General features: G+C 41.6%; 1 protein-coding gene across 1 annotated transcript in view; it reads left to right on the forward strand.

Moving 5' to 3' along the window:
• The first annotated feature begins 11573 nt into the window (after positions 1 to 11573).
• DARS1 (aspartyl-tRNA synthetase 1) overlaps positions 11574 to 20169 on the forward strand; it is a 52238-nt gene continuing 43642 nt past the window's right edge. Inside the window, exons 1-3 of the mRNA XM_084793239.1 lie at positions 11574 to 11815; positions 13545 to 13602; positions 15053 to 15145. Of these exons, the coding sequence (XP_084649365.1) occupies positions 11750 to 11815; positions 13545 to 13602; positions 15053 to 15145 (217 nt within the window). The 5' untranslated portion in view covers positions 11574 to 11749. The remainder of the gene's footprint in view (positions 11816 to 13544; positions 13603 to 15052; positions 15146 to 20169) is intronic.

Genomic DNA, 20169 nt, shown 5'->3' on the forward strand with positions numbered 1-20169 from the left:
TTTGGGACTCCAGGCTTGCTCACAATCTAATGTGTTCTGGGGTAACCAAGAACAGGAAAAATGGTATAACTTCTAAACAGAGTTTCTCTGTGTAGTCCTGGCTGTCTCGAAACTCACTGTATAGACCAGGCTAGCCTCGAACTCAGAGGTCCATCAACCTCTGCCTCCTGAGTGCTGGGATTACAGGTGTGTGCCCCCATTCCCGGCTACTTTTAGACTTCTCTAAGTGTTGCTTGTAGCATGGTGCACAGCCTGGAATGGAAAATAAATGAATGGACTCATTGAAGCCTTAATGAACCTTTTTTATGTAAATCAAGCAACATAAATTAAAGAAGTAAATGCTCAGTTCACGTAGGTCCCCTTAGAATAACCTGGTTCACTCAGGCAGGGGGACCTCAGTGGCTTGACATGTGGCTCTGGGGTGTGATGCCTGCATTTCCCATGGTGATTTCACTCCTTTCTCTCTGACTTTGAACAAGTTATTTCTGACTCTCTGTGGCCTCATTTTCTCATGTGTGAAATGAAGTCAATAAAAAGTAGTTTTAGCTCAGTGGTAGAATACTCACATATAGAGTCTAGGCTTCCATTTCCAGATCTACAATCATCAGTTGATCCATCAATGAATTAAAAAAAAAGAAAGATTGTCTAAAAACTAAGAATGTTAAAAAATATATATAGTAGTGCCTGACTTAGTGAATGGATTAGTTACTTTTACTGTGATAAAACTCCATAACCAAAAGTAACATGGGGAGGAAAGGGTTTATATGACTGAAATATCCCTGAAATAGTCCACTGAGGGAAGCCGTGGCAGGAAGCTGGAGGCAGGAAAGCAGCAGTCATGGAGGAGCACTTTCTATTGGCTTGGTCAGCCTGATTTCTTTATTTTTAAAGATTTATATATTTATTACATATACAGTGTTTTGCCTACATGTACACCTGCACACCAGAAAAGGACACCAGATCTCATTATAGATGATTATGAGCCACCATGTGGTTGCTGGGAATTGAAGTCAGGATCTCTAGGTGGCTCTTAAGCGCTGAGCCATCTAGGGCCACCTGCCTTGGTGTACATCACCTGCAGTGGCCTGGGCCTTCCCACATCAACCATTAATCAAGAAAACACCCTCATAGACTCACTGACAGGCCGATCTGATGGAGACAATTCTTCAGTTGAAATTCATCTTTGTCAAGTTGACAAAACCAACCAATTCATGGTTCTAGAGGGACAGATGTCCATGGAAGACATGATGGCCAGGGCAGGAAGCCGAGAGACCACATTCCAACCACAACAAGAAGCAGAGAGAGAACAGGAAGTAGGGTTAGCCTATAAAACCTCAAAGCCCATCGCCATGACTGACATCTACCAGCAAGACTGGACTGAGAGCCTCCATAACCTCCCCAACAGTGGCACCACTGGGGGCCAAGGGTCCCCATACATTAGCCTATGTGGGACAGTTCTCATTCAAACTACCACAGTATAAACATTAAAGGCTGCGAACAGTATAATGATTCTTCTGTAGCCATTTTTCGTCATCACTGAGCCACTTTGTGAATAGAGCCAAAAGTGTCTGTTACAGACCCAGAACGGAAGTTATCTCTCTTTGCAGAGGTCTGTGGGTGACAATGAGTTAGGTGACCTGGAGTCCTCCTGTCAGGAATGGGACAGTGTGGCTCACCTCAGAATGCACTGGCTTAAAACTGCAATCCGTTATTGTTCGTGGCTGTACAGTTCCACCGTACGAACTGTCTGCTGCTCTATGGAGTAGGCTGGGACGCCAAAGTGGACCGCAGTCATAGCCATCTGGAAGCTCAGCTGCAGTTTTTCTCCATTGTGTGGCCTCTTGAGCCTCTTCATGGCAACAGCAGCTGATCCCAGGAAAGAACGTCCCAAAACATAAAAGGCAGAAGTCTTGTTGGTTGCATCGTATTGACGAAAATGTGTCGTGGGCCAGTCCAATGTCAACAGGAGAGGAAAAACATAATCTACTCAAACTGAAAAAGACAAGTGGGTCCAGAGATTCTCTTGGGGCCATCTTTGGAAATCTACCAAATCTAAGTGACCAATAAGGAACAAGACTCATCCTCTTTCTCTGGGTGTGTGCATCTTCCTCTTTCCCTGTGCATGTGCATGCACATGTGTTGAGGGCTATACAAATGTGTCCATGTGCATGTGGAGGCTAGAGGCCAATATAAGCTTTCTTCCTCAACCTCTCTCCACTTTATCCTTTGACAGCCTCTCCTCAACCTGGAGCTTGCCAATTTAGCCAGAACGACTGGCCATCAAGCCCTGAGGATCTTCCTGTCTCTGCCTTCCTAGCACTGAGATTATAAGAGCATGTTGTTGAGCTCAGCTCTGTGCGGAGGTTCCAAGGACCTGAGCTTAGGTCCTCATGTTTGTATCACAAACACTTTACCAACTGAGCCATCTTTCCAGCCCCTGAGTTTTAACAGTGTTTAGATTGAGTGACTCAATAAGGAAAACCAGTCGGAGTTTGTGCTATAGATACCAAGAAATAGAATTAAATTTTAAATGAGTATAACATATTTATATATACCTAACATATGGTTATTGTCCAGAGCATGGAAGATAGTGCCTTCTGGTCTAAATCATAATCAAAACCATTAATGAAAACAGATAAATTGGGTTAAAGACAATAATTAACCCAAAGCAAGATAGAGACTAAAACCACATACTACCTGACTAGTGACGATGGTGGGCATATAAGTGAAAAGCAGAAGGCTCTACACTAAAATAAGTAACACATAAAGCTATAGGAGAAAACCTGAATAATGACCAGCAAGTGTCAGACAGCACAAGAGTCTGAGTGCTGCATCATTTCCCCACCTCCTCAGTATACAGAGCTTTTAATAAATGTAAATGTTTTATATTCTACATTTAATTTGTGCATGCATGTGTATGGGGGGTGTTGTGAGGCCTTTGCAGAATTTCTAGATATTACAGTTACATACAGAATTACAAAATGAGATCAGCCACAATCCAGCCAGATGAATTATGACTTACCTTAAATTCTCCAGGGCCTCATAATTGTAGACAGTTTACACTTAGAGATGTTAGAAATGGATAATGTTTAAGAGGAAGCAGGGGAAAAAAATCTAGGTGGATATTTGGCCACTGGGAAGAAACAGTATAAACCAGCACTGAGCTGGGTAGTGGTGGCACACGTCTTTAATCCCAGCCCTTGGAAGGCAGAGGCAGATGGATCTCTGTGAGTTCAAGGCCAGCCTGGTCTACAAAGTGAGTCCATAACAGTCAAGGCTACACAGAGAAACCCTATCTCAAATAACCAAAACAAAAAAACAAAACAAACCAGCACTGAAATGTGGGAGCTATAAGATAAAGGAATGGTTATCCCAAGTGATCAGGAAAGTAAGTGGGAGGGAAACAAACAGGACACAATTGCAAAAACAAGTCTGGGACTCAAAAACTATTTTATGGTGAAGTAGCAGCCATCCAGTATTGTCAGACAGCTTACTTCTGTTTGGGAAAGCTCCCCTGCCCCCATCCCCCACTTCCCATTTTTATTTTATGAGACTATAACTTTTTTATTATTCGTTTTACTATTTGTCATTTATTGAGTTGTTTCTACCCAGTGTGTTTACAACTTACATAAACTACTAAAGACAATCAAATACACAGAAACAAGGCTAAGCAGTGCCGCTCATCCAGTGAAAAGTTTCCTGGGCTCTAGCAACAGCTGCATAGTAACACAGTTGCGTCAGAGAGAGGGTGGGGAGGAAAGGGGGGGTTGAGGTGACTTGGTGGGAAATTACTTTAAAAGAAGGGGGATTCAAACAGGCCAACAGAGAATGAGAATAAGCCGTCTGAGCGAGAAACTAGCAATCAGTCGGAAAGGGACTACAGAGGGCTGCAGGTGTAAGAGCGCAGTGGCAGAGCATGTCTGGCAAGCACCACAACCAGGGCTTGACCTTAAGCATCACAAGATGAAGCAAACGCAAGGAGGAGAAAAGAGGTGACGTTCTCGTGGGAACAGGATATAAAATTGATGACAATAGGCCTTCCGAGAGGATGGAGAGCCTCTAACAATGTGCGTTATGCATTATTTGCATGCACTCCAAAGATCTTGGCACCATCTACATTTTCCGAGTCCCAGTCACAACCAGGAAATAATAAGAAAAAAATAGGAGGGGGCTGGAGAGATGGCTCAGTAGTTAAGAGCACTTGCTGATCTTCCAGAGGATCCAGTTTCGGTTCCCAGCACCCGTACGGCAGCTTACAACTCTAACTCTAGTTACAGAGGATCCAGACATATGTGCAGGCAAAATACACACACACATAACATAATAAAACAAAAATAACTTAAAAAAGAATTTCAAGTAATCAAAATGGGGCTTGGAAGAGTCTACCTCACTCCTAGGACTCCTCAGGCCCTCCTTTGCAAATACTGTCAATATACTCTACTTTTACAAACTCAAATGCCTTTAATTCTAGGTTTAACATTTACATGTTACCTACTATAATTGTTAGGACTCTGCTTCAGTCCGCCTGGCTGTGATGTCCTTGCCTACCTGCCATGGAGGCGTGGCCCTACCCAAAATTATAAAAGGCCACACCTTCCTCATGGCTCTCTTTCTTATCTCTCTTTCTTCCTCTGTCTCTATCTGTCTCTCTCCCTCTCTAGAGTACTCCTCCCCCGCCTTTCCTTCTCTCCCCACGCTCATTTAAAAAACTCCTTGAGGGGGTTGGGGATTTAGCTCAGTGGTAGAGCGCTTGCTAGGGGTTCGGTCCTCAGCTCTGGAAAAAAAAAAAAAAACTCCTTGAGATGTAATAGGAATTATTTTTAATTTTCAATAAAAATGTGTTATTATTAAAAAAAACAAAAACAAATAAATAACTCCTCATCTAATATCTGTTGCCTGCCTTCTTATTGCTTATTATCTTATTATTATTAATTATTAAAAGAATAATATCTCACAGTGTTCTAAATTCTACCTGGATGGATTCCTTTATTACCATGAGACCTAAAATGTAGAGGGAGGCCAAGGACTACCTCAAAGGTAGAGGCCTTGCCAAGAATTCACAGAAGAAGAGATGAGGGTTAGACACGCTTACAGGTGAGGAAATTTGAACCCAGTAGAGTATATAAAGATACCTTCAAATATACGGTAGTACGTGGTAGATGGAGCATGGATGCAGCATGCTGCAGATTTAACGACTAGGCCAGCTCTTTGCAAACTGAGCGTGCCTAAGAATCCCGTGCTCTTTAAAACAAATTGCTGGATTTCACCCTTGAGCTTCTGACTAGACCAAGACTAAGGACTTTACATCTTGAACAAGTTCCCAAGCATTTTTATCAAGGTTTCCATAACTAAGTTTTGTAACCTAGATGATTTAACAACAGAAAAAAAAAAGTTTGTTTTTAGTAATTTTTGGAGGTAGAAGTCCAAGATCAGGATGCTAACAGGGTTAGGTTCTTCAGAGGCCTTTTTTTATTGTCTTGAAGATGGTTGTCTCCACATGATCTCTCTCTTTGTACTCCATGGGGGTCTCTGTGACCACCATGGCCGGCAGAGTAATGATCTACCAGAGGCCAGAAGGTGGTTTAGCTCAGCACAACTCAGCAGCCGATATTCAAACTTGGGGAGTCTGACTCCAAGTAGTTTATTTTACACATATTTAAGCATAGCACAGTTGAGTGAAATGTTTTCCTGATGATAAACAATTTAATCGCATGTGTACAATAAAGTTTAAGACATCACCACATTGAAACTCTTTGTAAAGTACATGTGACATCTTCCACAAAGATGGGTTCTATAGGTTGACAAGCTCATGATAAGGGAAAACCCTGTGTGGTCTCAGCCACATAGATAGCACAAAAATCACCAGGCTATGCATGATACGTCTGTTCCCAGCCTTCTGGGAGGAAAATAGGTTATAGACCCCTCCCTTTGAAGGGACAAACCTGTGTGTTTTATAATCCAGGTTCTCTGTGAGCACAAGAACCTCTGTACCTCCAATATCTCCCCTACCCACCCCCCTGGTCCCGCACACATTTTTAAAACATTTGTTAAAGAGAAAATCGTGGCTGTAATAGAGGCCAAGGTTGACTGCATTGCTGCATGGCTACTCTAATGCAGACACGAATAACAATATATAAGAATAGCGGATCAAGGAAAGGGAAGCTATCTTAACCATAATGGCCATCCAAAGGTCACTTGAGATATTTTGCTTATCCTTATGGAGATAATTAATTTGACCGTTGATAGTATGAGAAAAATCTGACAATTACAGCAATACATATCAAGAAAGTGTTAACAACCAAGATTATACTTAAGCAACAAATAATTTATAGTAGCTCTATCTTATGAAACTGGTTTTCAATTCATCCATTGCTTGATTAATTTCTGCTAATATTTTTTGCTGTGATATTAGTAAGAAGAGCAACCACCTCGTGCAGGAGCTTGGGATCCTAAAAAACAGGTTTCTCTCCTTCATTAGTAGATTTATTAATCATAGAGGCCATTTTTGAAACCTCTCTTTGTATTCCAGTAATCATTCCTGGGACTGTTAATGATCACCCCGAGTTCAAGGCCAGCCTCATCTATTAAAGCAAGTCCAGGATAGCCAAGGCTACACAGAAAAATCCTGTCTTGGGGGAAAGGAGGGGAGCCTAAAAACAGGCAGTGCCTGTAATCGCAGCACTCAGGGAGGCAGGTGGATCTCTGTGAGTTCAAGACAAGTCTAGGAAAGCCAAGGCCATACATAGAAAAAACCATTGTCTCAAAAAACCAAAACAAGCCTAAAAACAATGGCAAAATAACACACCATACTGTCTCCTATTACAAGTGTGCCCTCTATCCGCCCCTGACAAAAAGCATTTAAATTCTGCATTGACAAGCTGAGAATAAAGATGTAATATAGTCAATACGTATAACAAACATATCATTTTTGGGTTAGTAGAATTATGTCCTTGCTTCCCCAAGGTCTTGGGTTCACGGTTTGAAGTCTTGATGTCTCTGCAGGTTATTAGCTTCCTCTTTCTCTAGAGATATCTGTCTCCTTCTGATGGGTTTGTCATCCACTTTTGCACATTTCATTTGTCTGGTGGTCTCTGGGATGTTGTCCTGGCCAGACGCACCATAGTGGGAGCCATATGGGACTTCGTTCATTTTCTGGAAAGACATAAGCATGACCTTGCCCTGATGTTAATAGAACACTGGGGTTTTCCCACTGAATAGTTTCTAGATCTTTCCATTTAACATATACTTTAAGCCATGTCTTCTTTAGGGCAAAACTGCTTTGTGGCAGCAGAAGAACCATTATCCTTTATTGTGAAGAAATGTAAAGTTAGCATAGTTAAATTTGGTATAATGTGTAGAGATTTAGGTGGGGGGTCATAGCCCCTTCACATATTCATCATTCATTCATTCATTTGTTGGTTTTGTTTTGAGTTTCTTTGGGGGGGGTTCTTTTTTTTTTTTTTTTTGGTTTTTGGTTTTTGGTTTTTTGAGACAGGGTTTCTCTGTGTAGCCTTGGCTGTCCTGGACTCACTTTGTAGACCAGGCTGGCCTCAAACTCACAGCAATCCACCTGCCTCTGCCTCCTGTGTGCTGGGCTTAAAGGTGTGCACCACCATGCCCGGCTCATTTGTTGGTTTTTCAAAATAGTTTTTCCATATAGCCTTGGCTGTCTTGGATTTACTTTGTGGCCCAGATTGGCCTGGAACTCACGGCAGTCCACCTGTCTCTGCCTTCCAGCAGATTACAGGTATGAGCCACCTCACCCACCTCTCCTTTTTATTTTTAAAATATACCATTTAATTATTTGATGATGTCATTCCACAATACCCTGATCCTGTGGTTTATAAAAGTTCCACAATAGTAACATTATTAATATTCCAAAAATTGCAAAATTATTAAGAGCATTTTCTAGTATAAGCAAGACCACCATCAGTTCTTAGTTATTATAGGAGTCCTAGGAAGGAAAAGGCATATAATAAACGATTAATGGCATCCAAAGTTATTTCACCTCTGTGAGCAGAAGCAACAACCATATTACAAAAATAGCAACCGTTACATGAACTTTAAACACACAAATTCTGAGTACTATTGGATATGAGTAATATCTGTTTGCCAAACAGCATTAGATTTACCCCGTGAGGGTTAATCTCCCTGCAGAGCCCACACCCCTAGGTAAGCTTCATTCCAGCACCTGTGCACATTGGTGCCAAAGGGAAAAAAAAAATGGCCCCTGGGCTCCATCCAGACTGACACAAATGGCCCCTGTAGACTCATAGTGAGTGGCATTATTGGAGGTATGGCCGTGTTGGAGTAGGTCTGGCCTTCTTGGAGTAAGTGCGTCACTGAGGGTGGGCTTTGAAGTTTCAGGTGTTCAAGCCAACCCCAGCATCACGCTTTTCCTACTGCCTGCCAACCCAGATGTAGAACTCTGAGCTCCTTCTCCAGCACCATGTCTGCCTGTGCGCTGTCATGCTTCCCGCCGTGATGACAATGGACAGAAGCTCTGAACTGTGAGTCAGCCCCAACTGAATGTTTCCCTTTATAAGAGTTCCCTCACAGCAATAAAACCCTAAGACAAAGAGCTACCTGTAAAAACCATAAAGGCAAATTCTATAGGACTTTTAAGTGTAATTTTAGGTAATATCCATGTAATTTTAGGTAATACTCACTTGGCTAGTCTGAAAAAAATTGGTGCACAGGAAATGAGAGAGGAAATGGGAAGGGGAAAGGGAAGGGGTCACTGCTCCAAGGGGAAAAGCGTCCCTGTTCCAGGCCATCAGGTTTCTAGAACAGAGAATGGGGCTTTTTGTGTAAAAGTGTTTTACTGGTGGGGAGGATTAAAAAAAAAAATTCATAAAAGTCTTACAAGGAGGGGAAGATAAAAAGATTTGAATTCCTTATCCTAAACATCAGTTTTATAGTATTTGGTTTTTAAAAAGTCAGAATTGATATTTCTTACACTTTTTTACATCATTCCTTCAAAGTTATGAGTACTCTATCAAGGCAAAAAAGGGTCATAGTAAGAAATATGTGAGAAAACAACAAACAAACAAACAAACAAAAAGAAGTACATGAGCCAGGCATGGTGGCGCACGCCTTTAATCCCAGCACTCGGGAGGCAGAAGCAGGCGGATCGCTGTGAGTTCGAGGCCAGCCTGGTCTACAAAGTGAGTCCAGGATGGCCAAGGCTACACAGAGAAACAGGATTTATATTCTGACTTCTGTCAATCAGTTCATAGGACTAAGCCTGAGGGAATAAATACTTCTTTTAAAAATATGAAGCAAATTTACAGATGCTTTCTGAGTTGGAATTGTTTGAGTATAATGGAATGTGTTATTGATCATAAGTATTCAATACCGTTCCCTAAGGAATGAATAAATTCTCCTGTTGTGAGCAAACAGGAGCATAGTATTAAAATGTGTCTTTTCTGCCAGATGTTGGTGGCACAGCCTTTAATCCCAGCACTCAGGAGGCAGAGGCGGGTGGATCTCTGTGAGTTCGAGGCCAGCCTACAAAGTGAGTCCAGGACAGGCAAAGCTACACAGAGAAACTATCTCAAAAAATAACAACAGAGAAACTATCTTTAAAAAAAATAATAATAATAACAACAACAAAGCGTCTCTTCTAGGCAGCCAGCTTGCATCAAGATGGAAGATTAGCCTACGGTCCTGACCAGAGCTAAGAACATGTACCATCAGTAACCATCAGTAATCATTTTATTGCCAATGTTTTGCGTGTGTGTGATTTTTTGTTTGTTTGTTTGTTTGTTTTTTGAGACAGGGTTTATATGTGTAACAGCTCTAGTTGTCCTGGAACTCTCTCTGCAGACCAGGCTGGCCTCAAACTCACAAGAGATCCTCCTGCCTCTGCCTCCCAAGTGCTGTCTTGCCAATGTTTTATATAATGCCTAGCACAAAAACAGATACTTATAGTCATCAATCAATAAAGTGGACAATATTTTCCTACCTACAATTACACAGTAAACTACACACACCAGTGCCACCAGGTCTATTTCAGTATCGCATTTCAAGACCTAAATAAAGTCAGTCCCAGAGATCTTTCGTTTGAAGGGATGAAGTAGGAGGCGGGAGGGAGCGGTGTCCACTTGAATCTTTTAACAAGTATTGAGTTTGATATTTTATGCTAAGTTAAGATACTACAGACAGCTGAAACTTGATGTTCAGCAAGGGAAGTAGTATGCAATCAAGTCTTCAAATTTCGTCCCACAGACTTTTTATTTGGGTTGTTGTTTTGAGACAGGGTTTCTGTTGGCTCTGTTTCTTAACAATTAAACTTTATTATACAACCCACTACTTTACACAAGAGGGAAATAAGGTTAAAGGGAAACAAGAGTGAACCTTCTGGTATCCGTTCCACGGGATGGGTCCCTAGGTGTCTCTGGCCTCTTCCCGATCCCACGTGCGCTCAAGACCGGTCTGAACCTGCTGGCCCTCTCATCCTCTCCACCTGCCTGTCTCTCACGTGCAAGGACCGGTCTCCTCCTCCTATCGAGGGTTGATTAGAAACATAACAGTCCAGGTGGAGACCCTCTGTCCTCTTCCTGAATTCCAGCCCCAGGATGGCTGCACCCAGTCTATCTCAAGGTTAATCTCAGGGAGCATCCGTGGTGTGTCCAAGAGCAAAGCCCGCCAAGACTGCTTTCACCTGTGACAAAGCTTACAGTCCTTCACACAGGTTTCACTATGCCAATGAGGCTGGCCTCACTCTCCTGCCTCTGCTTCCTGACTGCTGTAATTGCAGACCTATAACACCAATCCCCATATTCAATAAAACAATGGCTTTTGTTTGTTTGTTTGTTTGTTTGTTTTTTGAGGCGGGGTTTCTCTGTATTGTCTTAGTTGTCCTAGACTCACTTTGTAGAGCAGGCTGGCCTCAAACTCACAGCAAGGAGCCATTTTAAAAGTCTAACTTGGAGAGGCTCATCCACTAGACAACCAACATTATGCGTTGCCTTTAACAATGCAACATGTTAAGGAAAACCTGTAGGTTATCGCTTTTACACTCGCAGCTCATCCTGCCTTAGGAGCCCTGTATTCTGTCTTCCCTCATAAAAGGCTGGCTTGCCCAGAGCATCCTCCGACCCACGGGATGTGCCTCCATAGGGCTGTGAAGGCACTAATGTCCAAAAGCAGAGATCCAGTCCTGAGTTTGCAGAGATGCTTTGACAAGGGTCTGTGTTTAAAAGAAGGACACAGCGATTACCCACCCCATATCAAAGTGAATAAATAAGTAAACAAAGCAAGCCCATAATGGTGTTTCACTCCCTTTATCTTCGCATTCAGGGAGCAGAGGCAGGAGGATCTCTGTGAGTTCTAGGCCAACCAGCACTACACAGACCCTGTCTTTAAATTAATTAATTAAAATAAAATTTAAAAGAGGGAGTTTAGGGGAAGACAATTAATGGGAATGAAGTTAAAACAAGAGGTAGGTAAGCGGAGAGACTGCACAGGAAAGATAGCTCAGAGCCAAACCTACGAAACCACACCCACTTCTGGGTAACTCCCTTTGCTCCATTATGGGCGGGGCGGAGGGAGGAGCTGGCGACGGCGCTCGGGATCTGCGACGTTGCTCTCGCGATATTTCCGAAGCGTCGGCTCCACGCGGAATCTCGGTGCTTGAAACAAGGGCTAGGAGGGCAAAACGGTGTGGGAGGGAGACGATTTTTTAGCTTGTCCTACGGAAGCCTGCGAGGGAGGGTGGTATCCACTCCCCAAGTCCAGTGTCCTGATGCCCAGCGCCAACGCCAGCCGTAAGGGTCAGGAGAAGCCGCGGGAGATCGTGGACGCGGCGGAAGTGGGTTTCCTCCTTCCCCGGGTCTGGGAGCGCGCTGAAGGGGGGGAGTTGGGTGATCGGGGCGCAGTCTTGGGAGCTCCTGTCAGCATTTTACCTGCAGGCCCCGGCTTGGGGTGTCGCGCCGCAGCCCACCTGAGCGCGCGGCCCGAACAACTTAGAACTGTTTTTCTTGGGAACCCTGGCCTAGAAGAAACATGTTCCTGGAAGCGGGGTGGGGGACGGGTGAGCGTGTCAGCGTGTCACGCTCAGCGAACCGGAAGTAACTACGGTGGAGGTCAATGGAGCCTCCCTAGGTTATATAGCACGTCCTGCACGTAACATATCACTCCAGTCCTTGGAAGTTTTTGATAAAGTACTACTAATCGATATCCTCTTAGCACTCAGAATGTTCTGGCAAGTCATGACAGCCCTCTGCAAAAACTGGCTGCCAGCGTATGTAAATGAGTTTTCCTTGTGACAGCTGTGAACAGATGTTTCTTTAATTTCCTTTCTCAGTGACCCGGTGAGGTGGGTAATGCAGTTCTCAGAGATAAGCCTTTAGCACTTCTCAGAAATCAAAAGTTGAAACCCTCCAAGTTAGGTGTATTATAGTAATACTTAAGCCTTAATCTTTGGCTCCTAATTTTTTGGTGGAAGAATTCAGCAATTGTGGTAACTACCTCATAACTCAGAGTATTAAATTAATATTTAAATCTGAAATGCGAATACTAAGTAGAAAAGATAACACTTCTTTCCCCTTTGGTTCACACACTGTCACCTATTTATTATGACTTCAGATTTCATTATGTGACAGTGTCTTTCTAGTGTGGTCCAGGTGTTATTTCTCTTTAAATTATTTTATTAACATTCAAATGATTGCTTAGTAAGCCACATAATATGTTATATTTCGGTATATTTGTTAAAAAAAAAAAAAAGAGAGAATGTCAACAAGATAATGGAGAAGAACAGAAGCTGTTCCAGACAGATCGTCCAAAACTACGTGACAAAAATCTAAGGGAATTATTTTTGCGCGTTGGTGTGTGTAATCATGTGAATTATCAGTGCCCCTTTGTAAGTAGTGTGGGAATAAGAATGAATATAATATAAGGTAGACATTGTAGCGTAAGATGAAATGAAAGACCGCTTATCCTAAGTGCAGTTCATGGCCTGAACGGAGGCTCCTGTTCCTAACTTTATAACATGAAAGCTGATATTACTGCCATTGTTGAACTCATGTCATCTGTTATTGTAAGGCTGGGTTTTAGAAGTAGGAAGCAGGAGAATCTTCTGATCACATTCTACAGAAGGAAAGTTGTTGTTAGTTAGCTTATAGCCAACAGCTCCGATTTCTAAGAACCGCACATCTGGTGCTCAGAAACCTTACCCAACGCACTGGTCCTCTTTGAACATCTCTTCCTGTAACTGTAGGACTTCATCCTACTCCCTTCACGGACATGTTTATCTCTCCTTTGAAGCAGAGTAATCTTCTCTTTGAATAAGGCAGTTACGATGCATTTTATGCGTGTGTGTAAATTATACCTGAGAGTGCTATTATGCATGATACATCCGTGCATATATTATATGTATATATAATTGGGTGCTTTTCTATTTCCATAATTTAAAATGGCTGAGTTCAAATTAATAACGTTTTTGAAAATTAATACAAATGTAGTTATAGTTCTAGATGCTTGTATTATGTGTTTAAATGAAAAGTTATATTACCGAAAAAAAAAACACTTTTTTTTTCTAGGATTATGCTAAAGAGAGATATGGGGTATCCTCTATGATACAGTCACAAGAAAAACCAGGTTGGTGTCTTCTTTGTAATTCTAGGAGAATACTTAATGAAGTTTAAAATGGGATCTAAAATTAAAGCAATAAAGTCAATACTCCAAAGGAATAACTCTGAAAAGTTTAAATGTCATTCATAAGCCAGTAGATGTTACCTCACTCTGTAAACATTGTCAGTTTGGAGTTTCTAATCTGGAGAAGACATTTTTCTAATTTTTGTTTTGTTTTTTGAGACAAGGTTTCTCTGTGTAGCCTTGGCTTTCCTGGACTCGCTTTGTAGACCAGGCTGGCCTCGAACTCACAGAGATCCACCTGCCTCTGCCTCCTGAGTGCTGGGATTAAAGGCATGTGCCATCACCGCCTGCCTCATTTTTCTAATTTTTGTTTTTGAGACAGAGTCATGTGTATTGCGTCATTTATTGCTGTTTTTACTTAATACCCAAACTTAGGACTTATTTCTGAATGTTATTTCATAACACTGTCTCTACTGGTCCTGAACTCTTGTGTAGCCGAGAATGACCTTTAACTTCTGACCTTCTATACTTCTGTGTGCTGATTTAACCAGCGTCCACCAAGATCTTGGCATTTTCAAATTACCTACAATTGTTGAAACAGGGTCTCTCTGTGTGGTCCTGGCTGTCCTGAAACTCACATTGTAGACCAGGCTGGCCTTGAACTCATAGAGGTCTGCCTGCCTTTGTTCTTGATTGCTAGAATTAAAGGCGTGCCACAGCTGCATCTTTGCATTGTGAGACTAATATATTTAGACAAAGTAGGTAGCATACATTTATAATTTGATTTTTTGAGCATTCTCAAAGGCATTACTCTTCATATTATCATTTATTGGTGTTTTCACTTCATAGCCAAACTGTTCTCTAATCAAATTAGTATATGTTTAAAACAATAAGAATGACTTCTGAATGTTATTTCATAACACCATTTCTACATAATAGTGGCTTCGTAACCATTTTTCTATTTGGGAGATTCGATAGATATAGTATGTTGTTTAATGGTAGGGCGCATAATGCTTAGAGTTTATTACTAACCTATTTACGTCATATGGCCATTTTCACAGCATGTATACAGATCAATCATCCTGTTAGCTTTGGCCAGGACAGGTGAGGCTGCATTGTACTTGGCCGTTTAAAGGCATTGAAATGTTCAGCAGATTTGCAGTGTAAATTATGACTACAGTATAGACTGTATTAGAAAGAGAGAAATTAGGAGCCTATTACTGAAGTTTAGGCCTGAGACAGTAGTAGCTTGATTTAAGATAGTGGCAATAGTGGCAGTGAAGATCGTAGAGAGTTATATTTAGGAAGTACAGTTCATAAAGGAGGCAGAGTGCATAGAAGGAAATCCATTGTCGAAGAGAGTTACTAAGGTGATGCCAAATTTTAAGCTGTCTATCCGACTAATAATTGTGACTAAATCTGCTTTTTAAAATTGCTTTACTGTATATTACAGATAGAGTTTTGGTTCGAGTTAAGGACCTGACAATACAAAAGGCTGATGATATTGTTTGGGTCCGTGCAAGAGTTCATACAAGCAGAGCAAAAGGTAAGATTGGCTTAGTGGTTCTAACTTTTTTTTTTTTTTTTGGTTTTTCGAGACAGGGTTTCTCTGTGTAACCTTGGCTGTCCTGGACTCTCTTTGTAGTCCAGGCTGGCCTTGAACTCACAGCGATCCGCCTGCCTCTGCCTCCCGAGTGCTGGGATTAAAGGCGTGCGCCACCACGCCCGGCGGTTCTAACTCTTTTGATCTGTTTAAAAAAAAAAGCAACCTAATGTGTATGAGTGTTTTGCCTGCATGTATGTCTTTATTTTGGTGTGTGTATGTATGAGGGCAGGTGCCCGCAGAGTCCAGAAGAGAACATTAGATCTCCTGGGGTTGGAGTCACAGGCATTTGACTGCTTAATGTGCTGGGAACAGAGCTTGGGTCCTGAGCAGAGGCAGTACGCACACACTCCTAACTTCTAACTTCTAAGGTCTAGCTAACCTTGAAAGTGTGCCTGGTAGTTGGGGGCAGCTGTGCTTGCGGTTGGGGAATTTCTGCTGATCAATACGGCCATAGGGTAGGTTGATCATAAACATAGTTTGTGGTCAACCTGACCTTGTGTGGAGATTCTTTTATATCGGCAACAAGCTGAGATGATGGGGCTGGTGGGCCTGAAGTAAAAATATGTATAGTTACACTACCCAAGAGGAGCAGGCCTCAACAGATGGTCTTGGCCTGCTCTTCAGCATTTTCTAAAAATTTAATGACACTTATATATCTTCCTGCTTTTCAGATTTAATCATGCCTATAGGTATGTGAAGTAGGCAGAACAGATATTGCTAATTCACTTTATGAAGAAGGATAAAGGTGCTTACCCAGTCTCATAGTAATTGGTAGAATATGAACAGAATTTAAAAAGCTATGACATCTTTTTTAAAAAAAACTTTTCAAAGATTTATTTATTTATGTATATGAGTGTTCTATCTGCATGTATGCCTGCATGACAGAAGAGGAAATCAGATCCTACCCACTATAGATGGTTCTGAGCCAGTATGTAGTTGTTGCAAATTGAACTCAAGACCTCTGGAAGAGCAGTCAGTGCTCTTAACCACTGAGCCATGTCTCCAACCCCAAGCTAAGACATCTTTGTCTCTCCAAAAGTTTATTTAATGTGGTACAACATTTCGTAAAATTGTGTGTTAAAGCATTTTATTACAGATTAATATATGCCTATAATTTTAAAAATTCTGACATTCTGTACCCATGCCTCCCAGTACCGTTAATTACTATTAAGAATTTGTCCATTCTAACTACTCAGCTATTAAAAACAAGGAATTCCCAAAATTTGTGGACAAATGGATTGAACTAGAAATTTTCATAATGAATGAGTTCACCCAGAAGCAAAAAGAGACAAACGGTATATACTCACTTATATCGAGACACTAATCCAAGGGATACGTCCCATGAAAAACTTTACTTACCAGGAAAGTGGGTCAGAGGAGAGGACATCCTATTGAGACTTTAGGAGAGAGTAGCATGGAAGAATAAGGAAATAGAAGGATCTACAGGGTCCTGGAAACCTACAAGAAGAACTTTATGACAGGCGGATCTGGGTCCTGGGGTCCTCCTCAAACTAAGGCACCAGCCAAGGAGAATATAGGCAGTAAACTTCGAACCTCTACCCAGACCTAGCCGACGAACAGGATATTCTCCACCGTTGAGTGGAGAGGGAGATCCGACTCTCACACAGACTCTGGTGCCCCTTTTCTGACCACATCCCCTAGATGGGGAGGCCTGGCGGCACCCAGAGGAAGGATAGCAAGTTACCAAGAAGAGACTCGATACTCTAAGAGCATATATAGGGGGAGGAGGTCTCTCTCAATCACAGACATAGGGGAGGGGAGAAAGGGGGAAGTGGGAGGGAGGGAGGAATAGAAAGATACAAGGGAAGGGCTAACAATTGAGATGTAATATGAATAAATTAATAAAAAATAATTTTAAAAAAAGAAAAAGAATTTGTCCATTCTAATACCAAAATTTTAGGTAAATGAATTTTGATGTTGGACTTTGAGAAGTGTACTGATAGTTTTACATTGGTGAAAGTTTGGGCCATTTATTCTACCAACAGATAATCACATTGTAGTCTACAGTCTTTTTCTTATTAAGACTGAGAATCTTTTTTTTTCTCTCTCTTTTAATTATTAAAGATTTATTTTATTGTATGTATTTGTGTAGGTATGTGCACATGAATATTGGATTACAAGTGTGAGCCATTGTGTCTAGCTCTGGTACCTCTTTTCTATTTTATTTTATTTTTGCTCATTTTTTTTGAAGGCAGGGTCTTTCCTTGTAGTCCTGGCTGCCTGGAACTCTATGAAGACCAGGCTGGCCTAGAGCTCACAGAACTGAACCTCCCTTTGCTAGGCTTAAAGATGTATACCACTATGCCTGGTGGGTTTTTTTCCCCCTCCTTTTTTCTTTTTTCTTTTAAGATTATTTTATTTTATTAAGCTGCCTAACAGGAGTGCTAGAAACTGAACTCTGTTCTTCTGAAAGCACAAGTGTTCTTAGCCTGCTGAGCCATCTGTCCAGCCCCAACTTTATTTAGCTAATGGAAAGGTAAAATGAATGTATGCCCATGTAAGCCCTAGCCAAGACTTCCCTTCAGACCTATTCCCTTCCCCTCTTACAGATCTCTTCCATGTCTCTTAGGTTTGTGTGTGTGTGTGTGTGTGTGTGTGTGTGTGTGTGTGTGTGTGTGTGTGTGTCTTTCTTTTCTTTTTAATTATGTGGTTTTTGGGTGCAGGTGCCCTTGGAGGCCAGGGGCATTTAGATTCCTAGCAATTACACATAGTTCTGAGTTGCCAGATATGGATGCTGGGAATGGAACTCTCATTACAAACTCTTAACCACTGAGCCGTCTCTCTAGCTTCTCTGTTCCGCTTTTAAACACATCAGTCAAGTTGAGATCTCTGATCCAGTAAAATAGGGATTCCAGTTTGAGACCAGCCAGGCATGTAGACTGACTTGGAAAAAGAGAAAATTGGAAATGATAGTTTGAAATTGTTTTAAGATAAATCTGATTTTTTTTCTTTCATACTATGTAACAGCATTTAGTTTTATATCATTTCCAATATCTTTTAAAAGATTGATTTCTATGTATATATTTATGTAAGTATCTGTTCACTGTTGACAGAGGCCAAAAGAAGGCACCAGGTGTTCTCCCTCTCACTGCTCCCTTGAGGGTGGGATTGCTCACACTTTCTCAGCTGGGCTAGGAGCAGCCAAGCCTTAGTAATCCTCTGTCTACAATATTCTTAATTTGTTTTCTTCATTACAGAAATAATAGCTTATTTCACAAACTCAAACAATATGAAATTAAGTCAGAAATAAGTAAGATAACAACCATAAATATTTCGGACTGATTTTCATGACCCTGAGTGTGAACAGTGTGTTTGAGTCAACAGTTTTATAATATTCAATTTTATAACCCACACTTTGACCTTTCCATGTCTGAGCATATAGGTACTCACTGAGTGATTTATTGTGTATTGTTTGTAGTGCTGGAGCTTAAACCTAGGCATGTGTAATACACACACACACACACACACACACACACACACACACACACACACACACACACTCACCACACTCAAACCATACTGTTACTTTTTAACTTTATGCAGAAGGATGGTGTGTTCTGCTCCGGGTTCTCTGTGTAAGGCAATGCTTCATAAAACACCGAACTAAGTAAATCATGGCCCTCAGTGTCACTGCCACAACCAAAGAATGGACGGTTGTGTTTGTTAGCACACGGCAAGAACTTGCTCTCATAAGTACTGATGGAGGTAGTTTGAGTGGACAGTTCTGTGCCAAGACACCAGTGCTTTTCTGTTGTGGGTTCTCAGAATCCCTCTGAGCAGACTGTTTTTAAAGCTGTAGTATTTAGAAACACTTTCACAGAGAAGCTTAGAGACTGTGGCACAGGAATTGAATGTAGACCTGCTGTGCTAATGAAGCCTACAAACATGAAATGAGTGATAACAGAACTTTCATTCTTCTATGTGAGTAGTAATGTTATAAATGTCTTTCTCATTATGACTTTTTCCATATTTAGTTTCCTTAACATACATCCTAAGAAATGTATTTATTGAGCCAGGTGATAGAGGCACACCACCTTTAATCCCAGCACTGAGGTAGCAGAGGCAGGCAGAACTCTGAGTTCAAGGCCAGCCTAGTACGCAGAGTGAGTTCCAGGACAGCCAAAGCTACACAGAAGAAACCTTGTTTCAAAAAACAAACAGCTGGGTATAGTGGCTCACACCTTCAACCCCAGCACTCAGGGAGTCAGAGTCCAGCAGATCTCTGAGTTCAAGGCCAGCCTGGTCTACAGAGAAAGTCCAGGACATCCAAGGCTACACAGAGAAACCCTGTCTCAAAAAAAACCCATTGGTCCAGTTTACTTTTGCCAGTTACAGTGGGATGCTTTTTAGTTAACTCTACTGAACGTTGGATATTCTTTTTTAAAAGGAATTTGCTCATGTGAGAAATAATATATTGCCATCATTTACTTCAACTTCTGTTAACCTTATAGTCAGTAGCATCCTGTTCCTTATAATTAACTTTGTTGTTTTTCAGTACAGGGTTTCTTGGTGCATCCCTTGCTGTCCTAGAACTCACTTTATAGCCCAGGCTGGCCCTGAACTCAGAGATTGTCTACATCTGCCTCCTAAGTACTAGGAAAGGCATGCCTCACTATGCCCAGTGACTTCTTTTCTTTTTTCTTTTTTTTAGGGGGGGGAGGATGGGGGGACAATTCAATGTTCTTATCTTATAAATCTTTAAGCACTTTATATATTAATCCTTTTAACTGTTGTTCGGGTTCCCAAGAGCTGGAGTTATAGTTTTGAGTTGTCATGTGGGTGGTAGGACTCAAGCTTGGATTCTCTGAAAAAAGCAGCCAGTGGTCTGAGCTCCTGAGCTGTCTGTCCAGCTCCTGTCCTGCCATTTTAAAGATAGCAGTTCTTCTTTTACTGTATAATTCAGTACTCAGTCTTAGTGCTTCTTTTTGGAGCAAGTAGTGCTC

This window comes from Acomys minous, assembly GCF_964271855.1.
Source record: "Acomys minous genome assembly, chromosome: 1".
Lineage (NCBI taxonomy): Eukaryota > Metazoa > Chordata > Mammalia > Rodentia > Muridae > Acomys > Acomys minous.